This window comes from Entamoeba histolytica, genomic scaffold (assembly GCF_000208925.1).
Source record: "Entamoeba histolytica HM-1:IMSS scf_1104750519043 genomic scaffold, whole genome shotgun sequence".
Lineage (NCBI taxonomy): Eukaryota > Evosea > Mastigamoebida > Endamoebidae > Entamoeba > Entamoeba histolytica.
This window is the reverse complement of record NW_001915003.1, coordinates 25,517-42,556: the sequence shown is the minus strand read 5'-3', so window position 1 is coordinate 42,556 and position 17,040 is coordinate 25,517. Positions and strand designations below refer to the sequence as shown.

General features: G+C 27.0%; 10 protein-coding genes across 10 annotated transcripts; 5 read left to right on the top strand and 5 right to left on the bottom strand.

The window, feature by feature from the left end:
• Positions 1 to 143: 143 nt before the first annotated feature.
• Positions 144 to 1,113, top strand: EHI_181290 (syntaxin 5-like protein, putative; the record flags this gene model as incomplete). The annotated part of the gene is made up of 2 exons (XM_647907.2): positions 144 to 336; positions 388 to 1,113. 2 exons carry the CDS (start codon positions 144 to 146, stop codon positions 1,095 to 1,097), a joined length of 903 nt encoding a protein of 300 aa, XP_652999.2. The 3' UTR covers positions 1,098 to 1,113.
• A 50-nt stretch (positions 1,114 to 1,163) lies between these two features.
• EHI_181280 (uncharacterized protein) lies at positions 1,164 to 2,039 on the bottom strand (the record flags this gene model as incomplete). Its single annotated transcript, XM_647906.1, has 1 exon — positions 1,164 to 2,039. One exon carries the CDS (start codon positions 2,037 to 2,039, stop codon positions 1,164 to 1,166), a length of 876 nt encoding a protein of 291 aa, XP_652998.1.
• A 2,177-nt stretch (positions 2,040 to 4,216) lies between these two features.
• Positions 4,217 to 4,627, bottom strand: EHI_181270 (uncharacterized protein; the record flags this gene model as incomplete). The annotated part of the gene is made up of 1 exon (XM_647905.1): positions 4,217 to 4,627. The coding sequence occupies one exon, from the start codon at positions 4,625 to 4,627 to the stop codon at positions 4,217 to 4,219; it is 411 nt and encodes a 136-aa protein (XP_652997.1).
• Positions 4,628 to 4,684: 57 nt separating this feature from the next.
• EHI_181260 (protein kinase domain containing protein) lies at positions 4,685 to 6,487 on the bottom strand (the record flags this gene model as incomplete). The annotated part of the gene is made up of 1 exon (XM_647904.1): positions 4,685 to 6,487. The coding sequence occupies one exon, from the start codon at positions 6,485 to 6,487 to the stop codon at positions 4,685 to 4,687; it is 1,803 nt and encodes a 600-aa protein (XP_652996.1).
• A 235-nt stretch (positions 6,488 to 6,722) lies between these two features.
• EHI_181250 (Rho family GTPase) lies at positions 6,723 to 7,392 on the top strand. Its single transcript, XM_647903.2, has one exon. It carries the CDS (start codon positions 6,737 to 6,739, stop codon positions 7,325 to 7,327), a length of 591 nt encoding a protein of 196 aa, XP_652995.1. The 5' UTR covers positions 6,723 to 6,736; the 3' UTR covers positions 7,328 to 7,392.
• A 144-nt stretch (positions 7,393 to 7,536) lies between these two features.
• EHI_181240 (Rab B GTPase) lies at positions 7,537 to 8,115 on the bottom strand (the record flags this gene model as incomplete). The annotated part of the gene is made up of 1 exon (XM_647902.1): positions 7,537 to 8,115. One exon carries the CDS (start codon positions 8,113 to 8,115, stop codon positions 7,537 to 7,539), a length of 579 nt encoding a protein of 192 aa, XP_652994.1.
• A 331-nt stretch (positions 8,116 to 8,446) lies between these two features.
• Positions 8,447 to 9,787, top strand: EHI_181230 (cysteine protease, putative; the record flags this gene model as incomplete). Its single annotated transcript, XM_647901.1, has 1 exon — positions 8,447 to 9,787. The coding sequence occupies one exon, from the start codon at positions 8,447 to 8,449 to the stop codon at positions 9,785 to 9,787; it is 1,341 nt and encodes a 446-aa protein (XP_652993.1).
• Positions 9,788 to 9,966: 179 nt separating this feature from the next.
• On the top strand, positions 9,967 to 12,037 carry EHI_181220 (adhesin 112 (EhADH112); the record flags this gene model as incomplete). Its single annotated transcript, XM_647900.2, has 1 exon — positions 9,967 to 12,037. The coding sequence occupies exon 1, from the start codon at positions 9,974 to 9,976 to the stop codon at positions 12,035 to 12,037; it is 2,064 nt and encodes a 687-aa protein (XP_652992.1). The 5' UTR covers positions 9,967 to 9,973.
• A 2,087-nt stretch (positions 12,038 to 14,124) lies between these two features.
• EHI_181210 (uncharacterized protein) lies at positions 14,125 to 16,104 on the top strand (the record flags this gene model as incomplete). Its single annotated transcript, XM_647899.2, has 1 exon — positions 14,125 to 16,104. The coding sequence occupies one exon, from the start codon at positions 14,125 to 14,127 to the stop codon at positions 16,102 to 16,104; it is 1,980 nt and encodes a 659-aa protein (XP_652991.2).
• Positions 16,105 to 16,157: 53 nt separating this feature from the next.
• Positions 16,158 to 17,006, bottom strand: EHI_181200 (uncharacterized protein; the record flags this gene model as incomplete). Its single annotated transcript, XM_647898.1, has 1 exon — positions 16,158 to 17,006. One exon carries the CDS (start codon positions 17,004 to 17,006, stop codon positions 16,158 to 16,160), a length of 849 nt encoding a protein of 282 aa, XP_652990.1.
• Between the last annotated feature and the right edge of the window lie 34 nt (positions 17,007 to 17,040).

Sequence of the window (17,040 nt, the reverse complement as noted above, 5' to 3'; positions counted from 1 at the left end):
AACAAAAACAAATGGAATGAGTTTAAATATCTTTTTAATCAGTACAAACATGAAACAGATGAGTATTGAAAGAATTTCTTTATTTTGTTTTATTTTTACATCTTTTTACAAAACATAAAAACAAAAAATCTTGAAGAAAACAAATGACATTTGACCGTACAAGTGAATTTAAGAAGTATATTAGAATGAAAGGTGCAGAAGAAACACAAGAACCCCTTTCAATTCCTCAGAACAAACAAGAAATGTTAAATGACATCAAAGTCTTCAACAAAAATACAACAGAACTTTTCAAAAACATCAACAAAATTTCAGGGAAATTAGCCAAATTAACAGAACGTTTGTTTGATTGAAGAAAGAATGAACAACAAAAGATTAATAAAAGTTTAGTTGCAAAATCAAAATCATTATTTGAAGAACAACAAACAGCACCTCAAATCCAACGATTAACAAATGAGATTCATACAAATTTACAAGAAATTAATAAAGAAATGAAACAAATAGAAGAAATTCGGAAAGAAATTGAAAAGAAATATGGAATTACAGGACAAAATGAAAATCATCGAGAAATTGTATGCAAACATCTTAATTATCTTGTTAAAAACACAACAAAGTCATTCACTGATGTTTTACAAATTAGAGCAGAAAGTATTAAAGAACAAGAAAAGAAAAAACACAAATATTCAACACAACAATCATCTACTCCTAACCAAATTTATCAAAGAAATTTAAATCAATTCTCATTTAATGAAGATGATTCAATTCCACCTGATAGTACTGAAGTTGATATTCCACAATCAACATCAGTTCTTCTTACTAATGAACATTTAGAACAACGAGTTCAAGGTGTCCAAAACATTGAACACATGTTAAATGAATTATTAGGACTATACAATCACATCACATTTCTTGTATCAACACAAGAAGAAATGGTTCGAAGAATTGATGAAAATACTGAAGAAGCTGTTTTTAATGTTGAACAAGGTCATTCTCAATTACAAGAAGCACTTCATTCTATCTCATCAAATCGTGGATTGATTATTAAATCCCTTCTTATCATTCTTTTCTTTGCTTTAGTCTTTTTAGTCTTCTTCCTTTAACTTTATTTCTTTCTTCTTTTATTTTCTTTTTCAAAAAAAAAATGAATTAAAAAAAATTAGAATGAATTAATTATTATAATCTTCAAGTGAAGGTTGTATAAAACAATTTTTTATAATACACATTCTCAGCCATTTCAAAGAAAGGGTGTTTTGTGAAATACCAATAGCCAAATCTGAAATACTACTATAATTTACGTTGTATCCCGCACACGCTTTGACTATTTTTTTTATAATAACAGAATCTTTATTTGGTTGAACATACACTAACTTATCCTTTAAAAAATTACGTTTTACGCCAAATTTGGTTGGCTCTTTCTCAAATTTCTTTATTTCAAATCCTTTAATACTTTTAATAACTCCTGCTTTTCTTGAAACATAGACCCATCTGGGAACTACAAACACTAATCCCTCTGCTAATGCCAATAATGATATAAGAGGGGGAGTTTCTCTATTTGAAATAAAATAATAAGAAGTGTCTTGAATTTCATTAGTTATTAGTAAAGAAGGAAGTTTGTTATTCATTTTTCTTCTGTTTGAAGCTGATATAGTTGGGTAACAAATACTAATTTTATCCTGGTTAACTACCACCTGTTGATTCTGTTTTTCTTCTCTTTTAGTTGGAGGTTTTTCTTCTAAAACACAAGAATAATAATCATTTTCTTTATCCTGAATTTGACTAATGTTTTTTTCTATAATAAATTCTGTTTGGTTGTATTGATAAATTTGTTTTTCAGAACTTTCGGTGTCTATACTCTCTTCTTCAAAAACCATATCACTTAGTTCAACTTGACTTGTAGGGATATTCTTAATGATATTTTCATACTCAAATACAATCTGTTGTTTTCTTTTTTCTTCTTCACTTTCAACAAAAACATTTTCTTTTTGTCTGAATAACCTTGGACCATAACTCTTCATTTGGTTCTTTTCAAGAAAAATAGTCATTATTTTTATATCATTTTTCATTGTGATTAAATCAGAATGACTTAGATTAGAGCAAAGTGATTTAACTTTTCTTATTCCTTACCTACTCTAAAAGACAATCTTAAGTTGTTTTTAAAAACAAATTAATTCAATTAAAAAATAAAAATAAATCAAATAATGAATCAAATAATCTTCCTCTGATTTTATTCACAAAATAATGATAATATTATTTTAAATTCTTTAATATACGTTAATTTTATTATAGAATTTATTTTTATTGTAACTATGTTAAAATTTTTTGTCATATTAACATGATAAAAAATAGTTGAAATGGAAATAAGTTAATCTATTGTTTAATACCCAATTGTACCTTCAATAGTTATAAAATTTTAATGGTTAAGTAAGCATTAATTGATTGATAATTTATTACAAATATAATTATACATTTATTTTTCATTTTGTATTTATTTTATGAATATTTGTTACTTCATTAGTGATATTTCATTAAATTACAATATTAACGATCATCTTTTCTTTGTAAACATATTTAATAAATATCATATACTATCTTCTTTTATGAAATAAATGATAATTGAAATGTATATTATTATTTATTATTATTTTATTACTGGTATGACATATATTTTCATATCTCTATGACACATTTTAAACAGTTCTTCATTTTTATTTAAACAATTAATGATTGTTATTATTATAAAGTTAAAGAGTTAATAAATAAAATAAACAGAAATATTAAAGTATTAAATTCTATTTCTTCAATGTTAAAAACTTTTTCATTAAATAATATTTTTAAATGTTTTAATTAATAACAACTTTAACATGAATTTTTATGTTTATTTATTAATAATTATTAATATGAAACAGTTATTACAATCAAAAAAGTTTTGAACGATTCTAAAATATAATTATAGAAATTGTTTGTTGTAGTATATATTTAATACTAAAATAATTATTATATCTACTGTATGAATAATATAAAAATAACATCTAATTGTTTTTACTTATTCTTACTAATTAACATTAATTCTATCCGTAGTATGCCATAGTTTAAATGGATTAAATCTTACAGACTACATCTTGATTTATTTTATATCATTTACAAGAAATTAATTTATAAAAAATTTTTATTAATAGAGTGACAATGTAAAAAAAAAAATAAAAATAAAAAGAAGAAACTGAAAAATTCAAAAAAAGTTCCTTAAAAAGTTTGAATTAAACAAATTCTCTTTTATTCATATATAAATCAACTCATTCGTAGTGGAAATTACAGAAGAACAACTTACATCTATGTTACGATTATTGACAATAATAGCCCTTATCATTATTGTTATTTATCACATGATTCCATCGAACGACAAAACTCGCTCAAAAGAAAAGAGTTCTTAAAGTACTTAATAACCCATTTTTTCAATTAAAACCTTTTTTCAATATTCCAATTTTGTTAAAGAAAACAAAAATAAGTCTTGTTCATAGTTCAATTGAAGTAACCGATTCTTCATCACTTTGAAATACCCTTTTATGCATTTCTATTTGATGAAAGTCTTTAAAGAAGGAAGCAATAATTGCTAATGAAAGAAATACCAATATCCAATTAAAGACATTCTTTAATTCATTTGAATTAACAATAACTTTCATTAATCTAATAAAAACCAAATTAACAGAAACAACCATTCTTAACGTTACATGAAAACCAAATAAAAAAGAGAGTTGTGATGGATGTCTTTGAATAATGTAGTGATACACAAAAATAAAGAAAACGAAGAATACCAATAAGTAGCTTGAAACAGACTTATAGTTAAATAATATTTGAAACAAAAGAAATAACAAACTTAAAGAAAGAAATAAATATTCAACAATAATTAATGGGTTAAGTCTTATAATATTCTGAACGTTTAAAATTAATATAAATCCTATTATATTTAATACTAAAAGACAAAAATATGAAAATGTCATTAAATATCCTACTATATCTGTAAAATTTAACACTGAAAATATAGTTGTTTTATATAATTTATTGGTATTTGGAATTATGGAACAACAACCACAGATAATACTAAAAACTATAACTAACCATTTACAAATTTGAAGAGACTTAATGGAATATATTCTTAAGGATAACATATTTTGGTTATTCAGTTCTTCTGACTTTGTAATAAAAAAAAGTAATAAACAATCATTTACTTCTTTAATTTAACATCAACAGGCTTCTGATGAACTCCTCTTTTATTAATAAGTAAATTAAATATCTTACTTGTTGCTTTAATTTTTGAATACCCTTCAATATTTCCTTTTACATGTTTTCCTTTTGTAGAACAAAATCCATTTACTAATCCCATTTTCTTTAAAATCTCATCTTCGTCATCATTAATTGAGACAATCACATCTTTCTTTTCATTATCACAATTATACTGACTTCCCTTATCAGAACAAAATTCTTTATTTCGTAACTCAAAACGTTCTTGATATTGTTCATTGCCTGGCAACCTCTCATGCCTTCTATGATGTGACCTACTTCTTGATCTTCTTCTATCATTTTCTTCACTAGTGCTGTATGAATATTCATATCTATCCCTCCCCCTTCTCTCCATAGTATTGAGATTTATGAGTTGTTCAACAAAAATTATAAAGATACAAAATATTTACTATTAATTAAAACTATATATTTCATGTCGATTAAAATCCATTGACACACCTTTTAATTCAAGACATTGCCTAACATAAGGATGAAGAAAAAATTCTTTCCATCCTATTCGTTCATTTTCTTCATGTGTAATCAATCGAATCATTAAATCTTTAAGAGATTTTTCTATAATAATGGTATTAGGGAATTTTAATGAACTTCGTTTAGCCATTTCTTCAAAAAAGCTTTCTTTTGAACATCCAAAAGGCCATGTTTTAGTTACTAAGTGATAGATAATAACTCCAACACTATATAAATCAGTTTTAGAAGTATAATATCCTTCATGTCTTAATATTTCTGGTGCTTCAAATAATAATGTTCCTTTCTCACTAGCTATTTTATCGTCAAGAATAGCTCTACTAAATCCATAATCCGTAATTTTAATTCTTGGAATCTCACCAGGAAGCAATGTACCATTTTTTGATTGTGTACATAACACAAAATTTTCTGGTTTTAAATCTCTATGAACCAATCCTTTTGTGAAATGAAGATAACGTAACCCAAGTGCAATATCACCTAAAAAATGTTTAATATAAATGTCAGGTAATAACCCAGGAAATTTCATAATAAATTCTTCTAAATTACCTCCATCACAATATTCCATTACAAGATAACAATGAAGTTCTGGTGGTGAACTAAAAGAATTATCATTTAATGAACTTAAAGAATATGGTAATTCAAAATATCCTAGAAATGGAACAAGCTGTTGACATAAACAACACATCATTGTTCTTGCATCTTTTTGTAAAAACGTATTTTGTGGACCAAAACTTTCTTTTATAGCAACCTGTTCCCCAGTATATTTATTAACAGCAAGTAATACTGAACCAAATTGTCCTCTTCCTATAGTAGATATAATTGTATAATCATTGTTAGTATGTGGTAATTTAGTGTGTTGACGGCATAATCGTATTAATGGATGTCCTCTAATTGACTCAACTGAAGGTCTCTTAAAAGGAATATTAATGCATTGACGTATTAAATCAACTGCCTCAACTGATTCAATATGTGATAACTCATTTGGTAAGATTATACCGTTTTCATCATGTTGAGGGATATAACCAGTGATCATTCTATATAATATCACGCCAAATGACCATGTACTAACTAATTCAGCTCGAATACCACTCATATAATCAACTGGTACAAAAGGTAATTCTTCAATATCATCATATCCTTTATGAGGAATAAAAGCATAAGGAGATAATTTAGCTTGAGGAAATGGAGATGAAGGATTTCTACCTAAGAATATATTTTGAGGGATAAGATGAATATATGTTTGTCTAAATTCAATATATGCATAATTCATTATTTTAACTAATTGATATGCAATTGTCATTACTTCATCAAAAAAGAATGGCTCATTTTTTTTCATATAACTGAACAATGTTGTATTTGTTGAATATTCACAAATCATCCAATACTCTAATGTATTATATGGTGATGCAAAAAATCCACCACAACACTTTAATACATAAGGATGGTCTTTCTCTCTTAAAGTAGGAATTTTAGACATAATTGTTTTATCATTATAAATATGTAATTGATTAATTTTTAGAATTTCAACTTTTGCTTGAATTGATGTGTTTAAACTTGAATGATTAATATCTGTTTGAATTCTATAAATCATAAATTGACATAAATCACCATTATTCATTCTTCTTACTGCTCTATTAACAACAAGTTCTCCATCTCTGTTAACATAAATCGGTGTCTGATCAAAATGAAATGAATCAATCACAGTTTTTGATGCAAGTTTCAATGACATGATTCTCTTCTTTTTTTCTTTTTTATTTTTTTCTTTTTTTAAAGAAACTTAATTGTTTTTAATTTTAGAAATTGATAAGAAATTATATTTTTACTATAATTAAATCATAAATCAAACTTTCCCGTTTTTATGGGTATATTTTTATATACAACAAGGAAATGTAAAGAACTTAAAAATAAAAAAACGTGAAAAGAAATGGATTAAAAATAGAATTTCAAGGAACTGAAACTCTAATTCAAAAGAAAAGAGATGCAAGCTGTCAAATGTGTCATTGTTGGGGATGGAGCTGTAGGAAAAACTTGTCTTTTAATTTCTTACACTACAAATGCATTTCCTAATGAATATATTCCAACAGTATTTGATAATTATTCTGCTACTGTTATGGTTGATTCAAAACCAATTAATCTTGGACTTTGGGATACTGCTGGACAAGAAGATTATGATAGATTAAGACCATTGTCATATCCACAAACCGATGTATTCTTAATTTGTTTCTCAGTTGTTTCTCCACCATCATTTGATAATGTCTCATCTAAATGGCAACCAGAAGTTTCTCATCATTGTCCAAAGACTCCTTGTTTATTAGTTGGAACTAAACTTGATATGAGAGAAGATAAAGAACAATTAAAGAGATTAGAAGAGAAAAAAATTACTCCAATCACTACTGAACAAGGTGAGGCTAAATGCAAAGATATTGGAGCTGTTAAGTATATCGAATGTTCTGCTTTAACTCAAAAGAATTTAAGACTTGTTTTTGATGAAGCTGTTAGAGCAGTTATTTCTCCTGCAGGTGGAGCAAAAAAGGATAAAAAGAATAATAGAGGATGTTTATTATTCTAAATTCGATTCATTCCTTTTTAAACAACTTACAAACAATATTTTTCTATGTTAATATTTTTGTTTTATTTTTTTTTTCCATTTTTCTTATTATTTTCTATTCTCTTTAATTAGAAATATAATATATTCTTTTTTCTTTGTAATGAAATAAATTATTTTGTTCTTTCTTTATTCGAAATTAATAGCAATTTGTTGTGTAATAGTATTAATTATCAACAACATCCCTTACTTTCTGTTGGCTCTTTCTCTAATGAAACTTCTTCCATGTTTCCTACTGGCTCTGGAACTAATCCTTTCTCAAGAATTGATTTAACTAATTGTGTAAATAAATCTTGAACACCTTCACCAGTTTTGGCAGAAACAGTAAAATGTGGAAGATCAATTGTTTTAATGATATCTTCATGTTCTTTAGTGAGGCTATTGGTAACGTCTATTTTATTACCAACCAAAAATATGATTCCATCTACATTTTCCTTTTTTAATTCACCAATCCAATACGTAACTTGTTTCAAGCTATCAAAATTACTGACATCATAAACAATTAAAATTCCTTGACTACCTCTATAGTAACTAGTTGTAATATTTCTAAACCTTTCTTGACCTGCAGTATCCCAAAGTTGTAATGTGATTGTTTTATCACCAAAAGTCACTCTCTTTGTTCTATAATCAACTCCAATCGTCGAAGAAACATCTTCACTGAATTTTTGGTCACAATACTGACGAAGTAATGCTGTCTTCCCAACACCGGAATCTCCAATTAATAATATCTTTAATGATGACACGTCTCCCATTCAATGGTTTCTTTCCTTTTCAGTTCTTCTCTTTTCATCTTTTTCATCATTTCCATAAGTTAAAAAATCTTTCTTCTTTTTGTAGAATTTTATCTTTTTGTAATTATTATTTTATATTTTGCTATAAAATTATTGTTTTAAAACTTCTTATTTTCAGTTATTTTTTGTCTTTTCTTATCTCTTTCTTTCATTTCCTGATTATTTGAAATTAACAGACACTATGTAGATGATTTGTTTCTTCAAAAATTAATTGTGTGACTTATCATTAGATGTGAAAAGAACTACCCAAAAATGATATATAAAGATAAAATCAATAAGAACCTTTCAACAAATGACAGCGATTGTTGTCGCTTTTTTATTACTTGTTTCTAATCAAAAGACTCAAAGCATTGCGTTTAATCTAGAACTCCCCGTAGACAAATTGTTTATTCAGTTCAAAACTAAGTACAATAAACATTATTCTCTTACTGAAGAACAGTTTAGGTTCCAAATATTTAAGAATAACTTAAAAAACATAAAAACCTTAAATGAAAAAAGAACTCAACCTTCTGATGCGTTTCATGATATCAATATGTATACAGACTTAATTGATGAAGAATTACCAATAAGTAAGGGAATGGCTATTCCTGTCTCTTCTTATGACAATGAACATTTTAATTCTAAAGAATTAAAAAAAGTTGAAAAACCATGGAATGAAGTACCGCCATTACCTTCTGGTGATAATTTGCCTCAAAACTATGCTTTTTGTGGGGAGTATGTTTCAAAAAATACAGACCGTCCAAAAGTTGATTTATGTGGAGAGGTATTTAGCCAACAAAATTGCGGAGGTTGTTGGGCAGTTTCTCTTGCAAATTTAGCACAATACCTTTATTCAAACTTAACATACCAAAGATATGGGTGTATAAAAACTCCACCAAAATTCTCTGCACAACGTTTTCTTGATGTTACAAAAACTAAAGCTACAAAACGTTGTTGTGGTGGTCATCCTCGAGACGCTGTTAATGCTGTAAAATCCTTTTCATTAGATGCAGATTATCCTTTTGTTGATGGACCAAATAAAAATGTTTGTACTATTAGAGGAGATCAAAACCCCAATGTTCAAATACAAATGGCAATTACTGGTTATAAAACATTTGGTATATCAAAAGACCAAAATATGGTGTTACTATTAAAAAAATTGTTACATCATTATGGACCATTTTTAGTTTCTGTAAAAGTAAGTGGAACAGGATTTAGTTCATATTCAAGTGGTATTTTTTCTTTTCCATCATCTTCAATTTGTGATACTTCTTCTTCTTCATTTATGACTGACCATGAAGTAGTATTGATGGGATGGGGTATAGAGAATGGTGTTGAATATTTTATTATAAGAAATTCATGGGCTAGTGGATGGGGTGAAGGAGACAATTATATTAGAATTAAAACAACGAATCTTTGTGGAATAGGATGGAGAATAGGAGATTATGTTTATCCCTTAAATATGATTGTTTATGCAAATACTTGCAAACTAGATAAATATTGTAGTTCTTGCAATATTTCTTCAAATATTTGTAGTTCATGTGTTTCAGGATATTACTTAAATTCAAATAACAAATGTGTAAAAAATACTGCCAAATTAGTTAAATATCATTCTAATTCAACCTATGTCCAATTCTACAATCATACAATCTAATTTTAATTGTTTCTAGAATTTATCAATCAAAATTTTTTTATTTTTATGATTTGATTGATACTAATACTAGTTTTGTTCTTGGTTATTACATAAAGATAAGAACTTTTTAATCAACAAAGTCTCATTAAAATTAAAATTGTTAATAACAAAAAGAACTAATAATTTATTATACAAAGATAATAAAAGATGAATAGACAATTCATTCCTGAATTTCCAGTCATACCAATGAGAAAGTCAGATCCTGCAGATGTTACTTATGCCTTTACCTATGCACTTCAGAACTGTGTGTTAGAAAAAAAAGCTATATTGGCATTACAAAGTTTGAGTCAATTAAGACAACAGATTATTTCAGTTGAACCATGTCAACAACTAAGAGATGTTTCATGGAAGTATTATCAATACCTAAACCAATTATCAGGAAGAGTAACTATTAATCTACAATTTACATGGTATGATACGTACTTACAAGAAGATAGCAAACCAAAGAAATTCATCTACTCAACACTTGATTTTGAAAAGGCTAATGTTATGTATAATATGGGGTGTTGTTGCATGGCTCTAGGTTCTTCTTTTTCAAAAACAACTGATGCAAATTCTCTTAAGTCAGCTGTTCAATCATTTCAACAAGCTGCTGGTGCATTCCAAAAAGCAGCAGATTGTGCCCAACTATGTGCAGCAGGTAGTGGTGATCTTCATCCACGTAGATTACAGACATTAACAACCTTAGCGTTAGGATGTGCTCATTTAATTATGCACATTAATGCTGTTGCTCAAGGAAAGTCTGAGTCTCTTCAAACTAAATTAGCTGCTGCTGCAGCAAACCAGTTAATTCCATCAGTGGATGCATTTAAAACATTTTATAAAATTACAGTTGGATTTAATTTCCTTTCCAATTTCATTATTATTAAAGACTATGCTATTTATTGTGTACAAACATTGGCTGCTAAAGGTGCAGAAGAAAAAATGGAATATGGAGAACAAGTGAAACGATTAAAATGGGCAATGAAAGCTATGTATCAAGCGTGTAATATAGCATATAGTTCTGCTAATAAAGATGCATTAAAAAAGATTTATACTGAAGCTAAAGCTGCTTATACTCAAGCAGAAAAAAATAATAATAACATTTATATGAATAATTTACCAAGAAGAAGAGATCTTCCACCAATAACTGAAGTACTTGCTGCAAAACCAATTGAATTGGAAACAATAGAAAATCTTTTTGATAATATTCTTCCAGCTAATTTATCAAAGGCATTAAATGAATATAATTCTAAAGCTCAAGTTATATTAAATGATTCAAAAAAAGTTTGTGAAAGTAAAACAAATGAAGGGAATAGAATTATAAATAGTTTAAAAGAAAATTCATGTGATATTCCACAAGACATTATTATTAATGCTAACAGACTAAAGCAATTAAATACATACAATTCTATTTGTCAACAAATGGAATTCATTACTACTATTGAGGCAGAAACAACTGCCTCATTTGAAAAGGGAATAACTGCATTAGATTCTGAAGCAGCTGAAGAAAGAAGATTAAGAGGACAATATCCATATCAATGGAAACGTACAGCATCAGAAATGGCAGCATATAATTATCGTCGAGAAAGTGAAAAGTATAGAGCATCATTAAAACAAGCTAAAAGTATTGATGATAATATGATAAATAAATTTAGACAATTTGAGAATGATATTAAATTGTTATGTGAAGGAAATATTCAACAACTATTTGGAACAAGTAATATTAATATTGAACAGACTGAAATGAAGTGGAAAGAAATCATTCAAGAACGACAAACTGCTCTTGAAAATATGATTAAAATATATGAAAAAAATGAAAAAGAAAAAGTTGGAGTTATTAAAGGAGGAAATGGAAGTAACCAATGCGTTATAAATTTATTGAAGGAATTTGATAACACTAAAAACATTATTCAACAAAGTTTATTTAAACAAAATAACTTATTTAGAGAAATAAATAATGGAAATAGATCTGCTGCTATTACTGGAATGGTCCAACGACTTAGAGTGGCAATTAATGCTGCTGATGAAATTTTAAAAACATTACCTCAAAGTATTCAATTCCATCGTGATGCTAAAAATAAAATAGATACTTTTCAAAACGAATGTATTAAATTCCAAAATCAACGACAACAAGAAGCACTTTCTATGGTACGTTCGATTACAGGAAATAGCCAACCTCAACAACAACCTTATAGTTATGGAACCAATCCTATGTTTCCATCTCTTTAATTGAAATTGTCATGTCCTTTGATTTTTTTGTTCAAATAAAAAATCTTAAGATAGATATTATTCTTAAATGGAAAGTTAATGTTGTTTGAGAAAAAAAGAAAAATGATTTATTAATCTGTTGTGATTAAGAATGTAATAAAAAACTTTATTCTTATTGAAAAGTTATTGAATTCCTTTGTTATATGTATTGCTTTATTCCTTTTTATAACATAGTCATTGGGTCATGTGATATTTTCAATTATTATATAAATACAACATTTACACTCTCTTTCTTGATTAGTTATTGCGTTGTGTCAATAATTGTCTTGACTATCTGCAAATATTGGTTTATATCAAAATTTTCACATTATTATATCTATATAAGATATACCTTTCTTATTTTATGTTACTTTATCATGTCATATAATTTGACTTACATAACTTCTCCAACAATTTAATTTATTTTTCACTACATAATTATTAGAGTTATTTTGTTAGCCACAGAAATATATACACTCTACTTTTATTACTATTATAATAAGAAAAAGGATTGATTTAACTGGTGTATTCTTTACAAGTGTATCAGTAAGTGCAATAGTCCCAGTATCGTTTAGAGTACTTTCTCATGAAATATATATTTTCTAATATTTAAACTAATACACTTCTGGCTTATTTCTTTCTAATGATTTTAATTATAACATTATATTTATTTTACCTAATCCATATGAAGTTTGATTATGAAATTGATGATATTCCAAAAAAAGATTCAAATGAAGATAGTAGTACTTCAGAAGATATTAATGAACTACTGTTGGAGTTGTGTTCAATGTGTTTACTAAATTCAACTCATTACAAAAAAAAACTCAAACATATACATAATTTTTAAATATTATTGGTATATTCAATCAAATTGGATTTGTCTTCTTTGTTCAATAATTTTGTCAAATATTACATTTTCACTCTTCTCCATCACTTTTAGTTAAAACTATATATATTAATAATAATGAAAGTACAGATAATAACTTCAACACTGTTCTAATTTTCTGAATTTCTAATTTATTATTTAGGTTTGTTGGATTTGTTGATGTTAAATGGAGTAATTGTATATTGTTCATTATGACATTACTTAAAACTATATTATTCATTCTAATACTGAACGTTTATTTATCCAATAAGTTTGTCTCAAAAACACAACCATTTTTAATTACATATATTTTAACATAACAAACAGATATTTATCAACTGTAATAATGCAAAACATATTAAAGAAAATAGAAAAATAGTAGTCTTGAATTACAAATAGTATCATCTTTTTATCTACAAATATTGGAAAGTGTAGGTATATTGCTTCGTTTGTAATCTCTGAATTATTTGACTTATTTAATAGCTCAGTATTGTGTCAAATCAAAATCAAATACCCACTTATTTAGAATTTTTTTTAATGAAAAAACCAAAGACTTTTTAATAGTAAAAATAACTATAATCCACATTACCTACTCAAAACCATGCAACTAATATCAATCTAGATATAGTTTTTGTCAAAACCTCATAACCATTAGCCTTTTTTTAATAAAGTTAGAGAATATAAAATTGTTTTTGATTGTTTTTGTATTATCATTAATTCTGTAATTGCTTTTCTTTGTTTTGTTGTGTTTTAATGTACTTAAGATAAAGGATATTATTCAAACTCGAGTAAAAAAAGCATTTGTCTACATTATAACATCACTCATAATTTATTATATAAACTACAAACTCTTTTTATTCACAATCAATACTTTTAATATTATTCAAAGATTATGTAATATTTTGTCTTGATGAAAATTTCCTGAATTACTCCCAGAACTTCATTCAAAAATTAAGTTAGACTAAATTAGTTTTGATTCTTTTTTATGACAAAGTTTAGTAAACAGTTTAAAAAGTTAAACTAGAAAAAGATAGATATAATATATATGTATTTGTTTATCACTTTGTTTCCTTTCATCTTTGTCGTTGTGTTATTGATTTTCCTCAGATATTATCTACCTTCTCATTTTAGACTTATTCCTCCACCTCCTGACTTATTTATTTCCAAACCATTACCAACTCCTCCTCCAAAAAATATTTCAATAATGGGAGCTGATGAGTGGATATCAGTCTATTCCAACCCACTTCAATTAAAATCAGACTGTGTTATTATTTATGGAAAAGAAGAACATTTAATACAATTCAGTGTAGATAGTGAAAATATTATTATTCGTTTGAACAACCAAACGTATAAAAGTAAAATTAATGCATTGACGATTACAAACATATATTTTAGTAAAACTAAAATCAATAAAAATAATCTCATTCAACTCACTAGTCCAACAGATATTATCCCACTTTATGACTCTGTTTGTATACGATTTAGAGAAGGATATCAAATGGAATATTGGTATTACTACCTCAAAGCTTGTCAAAAGGGAAGAAGAAAGTATTATACTGGTGATGAGGCATTTGTTTCATTATTCAAAGAATTGAACAGACTATCTTCACAAAATTCTAAAGAAAGTTTTCCTTGGATACAACTATCAAATTTCTTTATCGGTAGAATATTTTACACTAATGCACAAACACAAAATATTGTAGACAAAATCAAAGGCACATTAACCCGTAAATTACAAGGTTTAGTATGCACAATGATTCCTTCCATTAAGTGTACTGATTGTTCATTAGGTTGTCGTGCCCCATTGATTAAGTCAATCATTTCTCATATTCCTAAAGAAACTGATGGAAGATTTTTATTAGACTTTGACATTGTCTACAACTCATCTAATTTTATTGAAATTTCATTATCCTTTGTTATTCCTTACTTCCTTGAAGAACCACTTCCAATACGAATTTTAGTATCACTTCCACAACTCTCTGGAACCTGTCGTGCTGATATACCTGATGTACCATCGAGAAGCATTTATTTGTCTTTTCATCAACTCCCCAAATTCACTCTTAAATACCAAATACAAATTGGAAGGTATTACTTTGTTCCAACAAAGGCTGTTGACTCTATAATCCATTTTATAGTTGAAATGGTTATCGTTAAAAAAATGATACTTCCATCATTATTAAGAATTCCAATTCCACAAATCAGTGAAATAGCTAGACCAACACAATTTGATACTTACAACCCATTTGTTGATACAAAATATAAATTACCAGACCTCCCTTGTATGTCAGACAATCTTAACACCTCTCCTTATATTCCTGATGTTTTATATACAGAAGATATAAAAAAATACAATCTTGAAAATAAAAAGTTTGATATTTTCAAGTTTAGTCGTCAAGTAGCAACAAAATTTTTTGATCTTGCTGTCAGTGGGGAATTTAAAAAAGACTTCAGATCAGAAAAAAAACTTGAGAAACATCAAAAAATCATTCTTAAAGAACAACAAAAACAAGAAAAAAAAGAACTTAAAAGTTTTAAGAGAAGAGAAAAGCGTCATACTATTCAAACTACATTAGAAGAATTAGAAAAAGTGAATGATGATATAAAAAAGAATGAACGACTTGACAGTCCAAAAATAAATATGTCAGCGAATAAAGAAGAGTTATTATCAGCCAAAAGTGATACCATTTTAACAGAAAGAAAACAACAATCTTTAAATTTCCAACAAATAACGGGAAGAAAAGATGAAACACTAACCGAAAAAGATAAAATCATAAAAAAAGAATTATCTGAACAAAAGAAAGATAACTTAATAACTCCAAATGAAAAGGCAAAATTATCAACACAGAAAGAATCACCATCTTTCTGTTCTTTTGAACTTATGAAACAAAAAAACTTTACACCAAGAGAAGAAAGAGATAAACCAGATAATTTCTTCGTTCATACCCTTCCATTTCAAGAAGAAACTAAAAGTCAAGAAGGAACTCCAAAAAGATGTGATTCATCTAATGAACTTGAACGAGTAAGAAGTGCATCTCCTGTAGGAGAACCAGAACCTGAAGAGAAAAAAAAGAAAAAAACAAGCCTTAGTATCAAAGAACGAATTATCAGCAGTTATGCAATACAATCAGCAATTCATAGGGTACGACATAGTTCAAAAACAGAAGAGAAAAAAGAAGAAAAATAATATTATAATACCAAAGTCATAAATTAATTAAAATGACAATCAACTATTGTTTTTTATTCAGTACGGAGTAAACAATTAGTGCGAATAGTTTCAATATCCTGTTGAGTTAATCCAACAAATTTAACTAAGTAATTATCAATAGTTCCATATTTCTTTTTAATGAAATGTTCAAAGTCAATGAGAAGTTTAGAGTCTGTTTTAGCTAAATCAATACCCTTTTCATCTCCCCCAAAAGTCTTGAAATGATCTTTTGCAACAATTAAATGATCTTTTAAGCTTCTATCACTTAATTTATAATCTGTAATACATTCATCTAATGATGCCCCTAACAACATTTCTAACATACACCCAATAAGACCAGTTCTATCTTTACCAAAAGAACAATAAAAGATGAAAGGTTTATCTGAGTGTTGAGCAATAAATTTAAATAATCCGTATAACTCTTTTTGACCATAATGATAAATAACAGGATAATACCATCCTAGTGGTAATGAAGTTGAAGTAGACTTCATTGCACCAACAAATAAATGGAATCTTAAAGTGAGTATAGCAGACAAAATCAAATAAGCACAATGGACCATAACCTTAAAAGGTACTCTAAATATCATATAAAAGATACTTCTCCAAAATGGAATTAATGGGGCATTATAAAAGTTCACTCCACATTTATTTACCATTTCTCCAAATCCAGAAGGAACCTCATCAGATGACCTTAAATCAACAAGTGAACAAATTCCTTTTTCACTGTTTAATTTTTTAATATCTTCTTCTCCTTTATTAAAGAAAAAACCACCTCTAAAAATGTGGTTTGGTTTAATTTTTCCATTCTTAACTTTAACATCTTCAATACTTCTGAAGTTATAGATATTACCTACCCAATATTCATTTCTTGGTTGTGACATTCCTTTTGTCCTTTTTTAAATTGTAGTTTGAGTG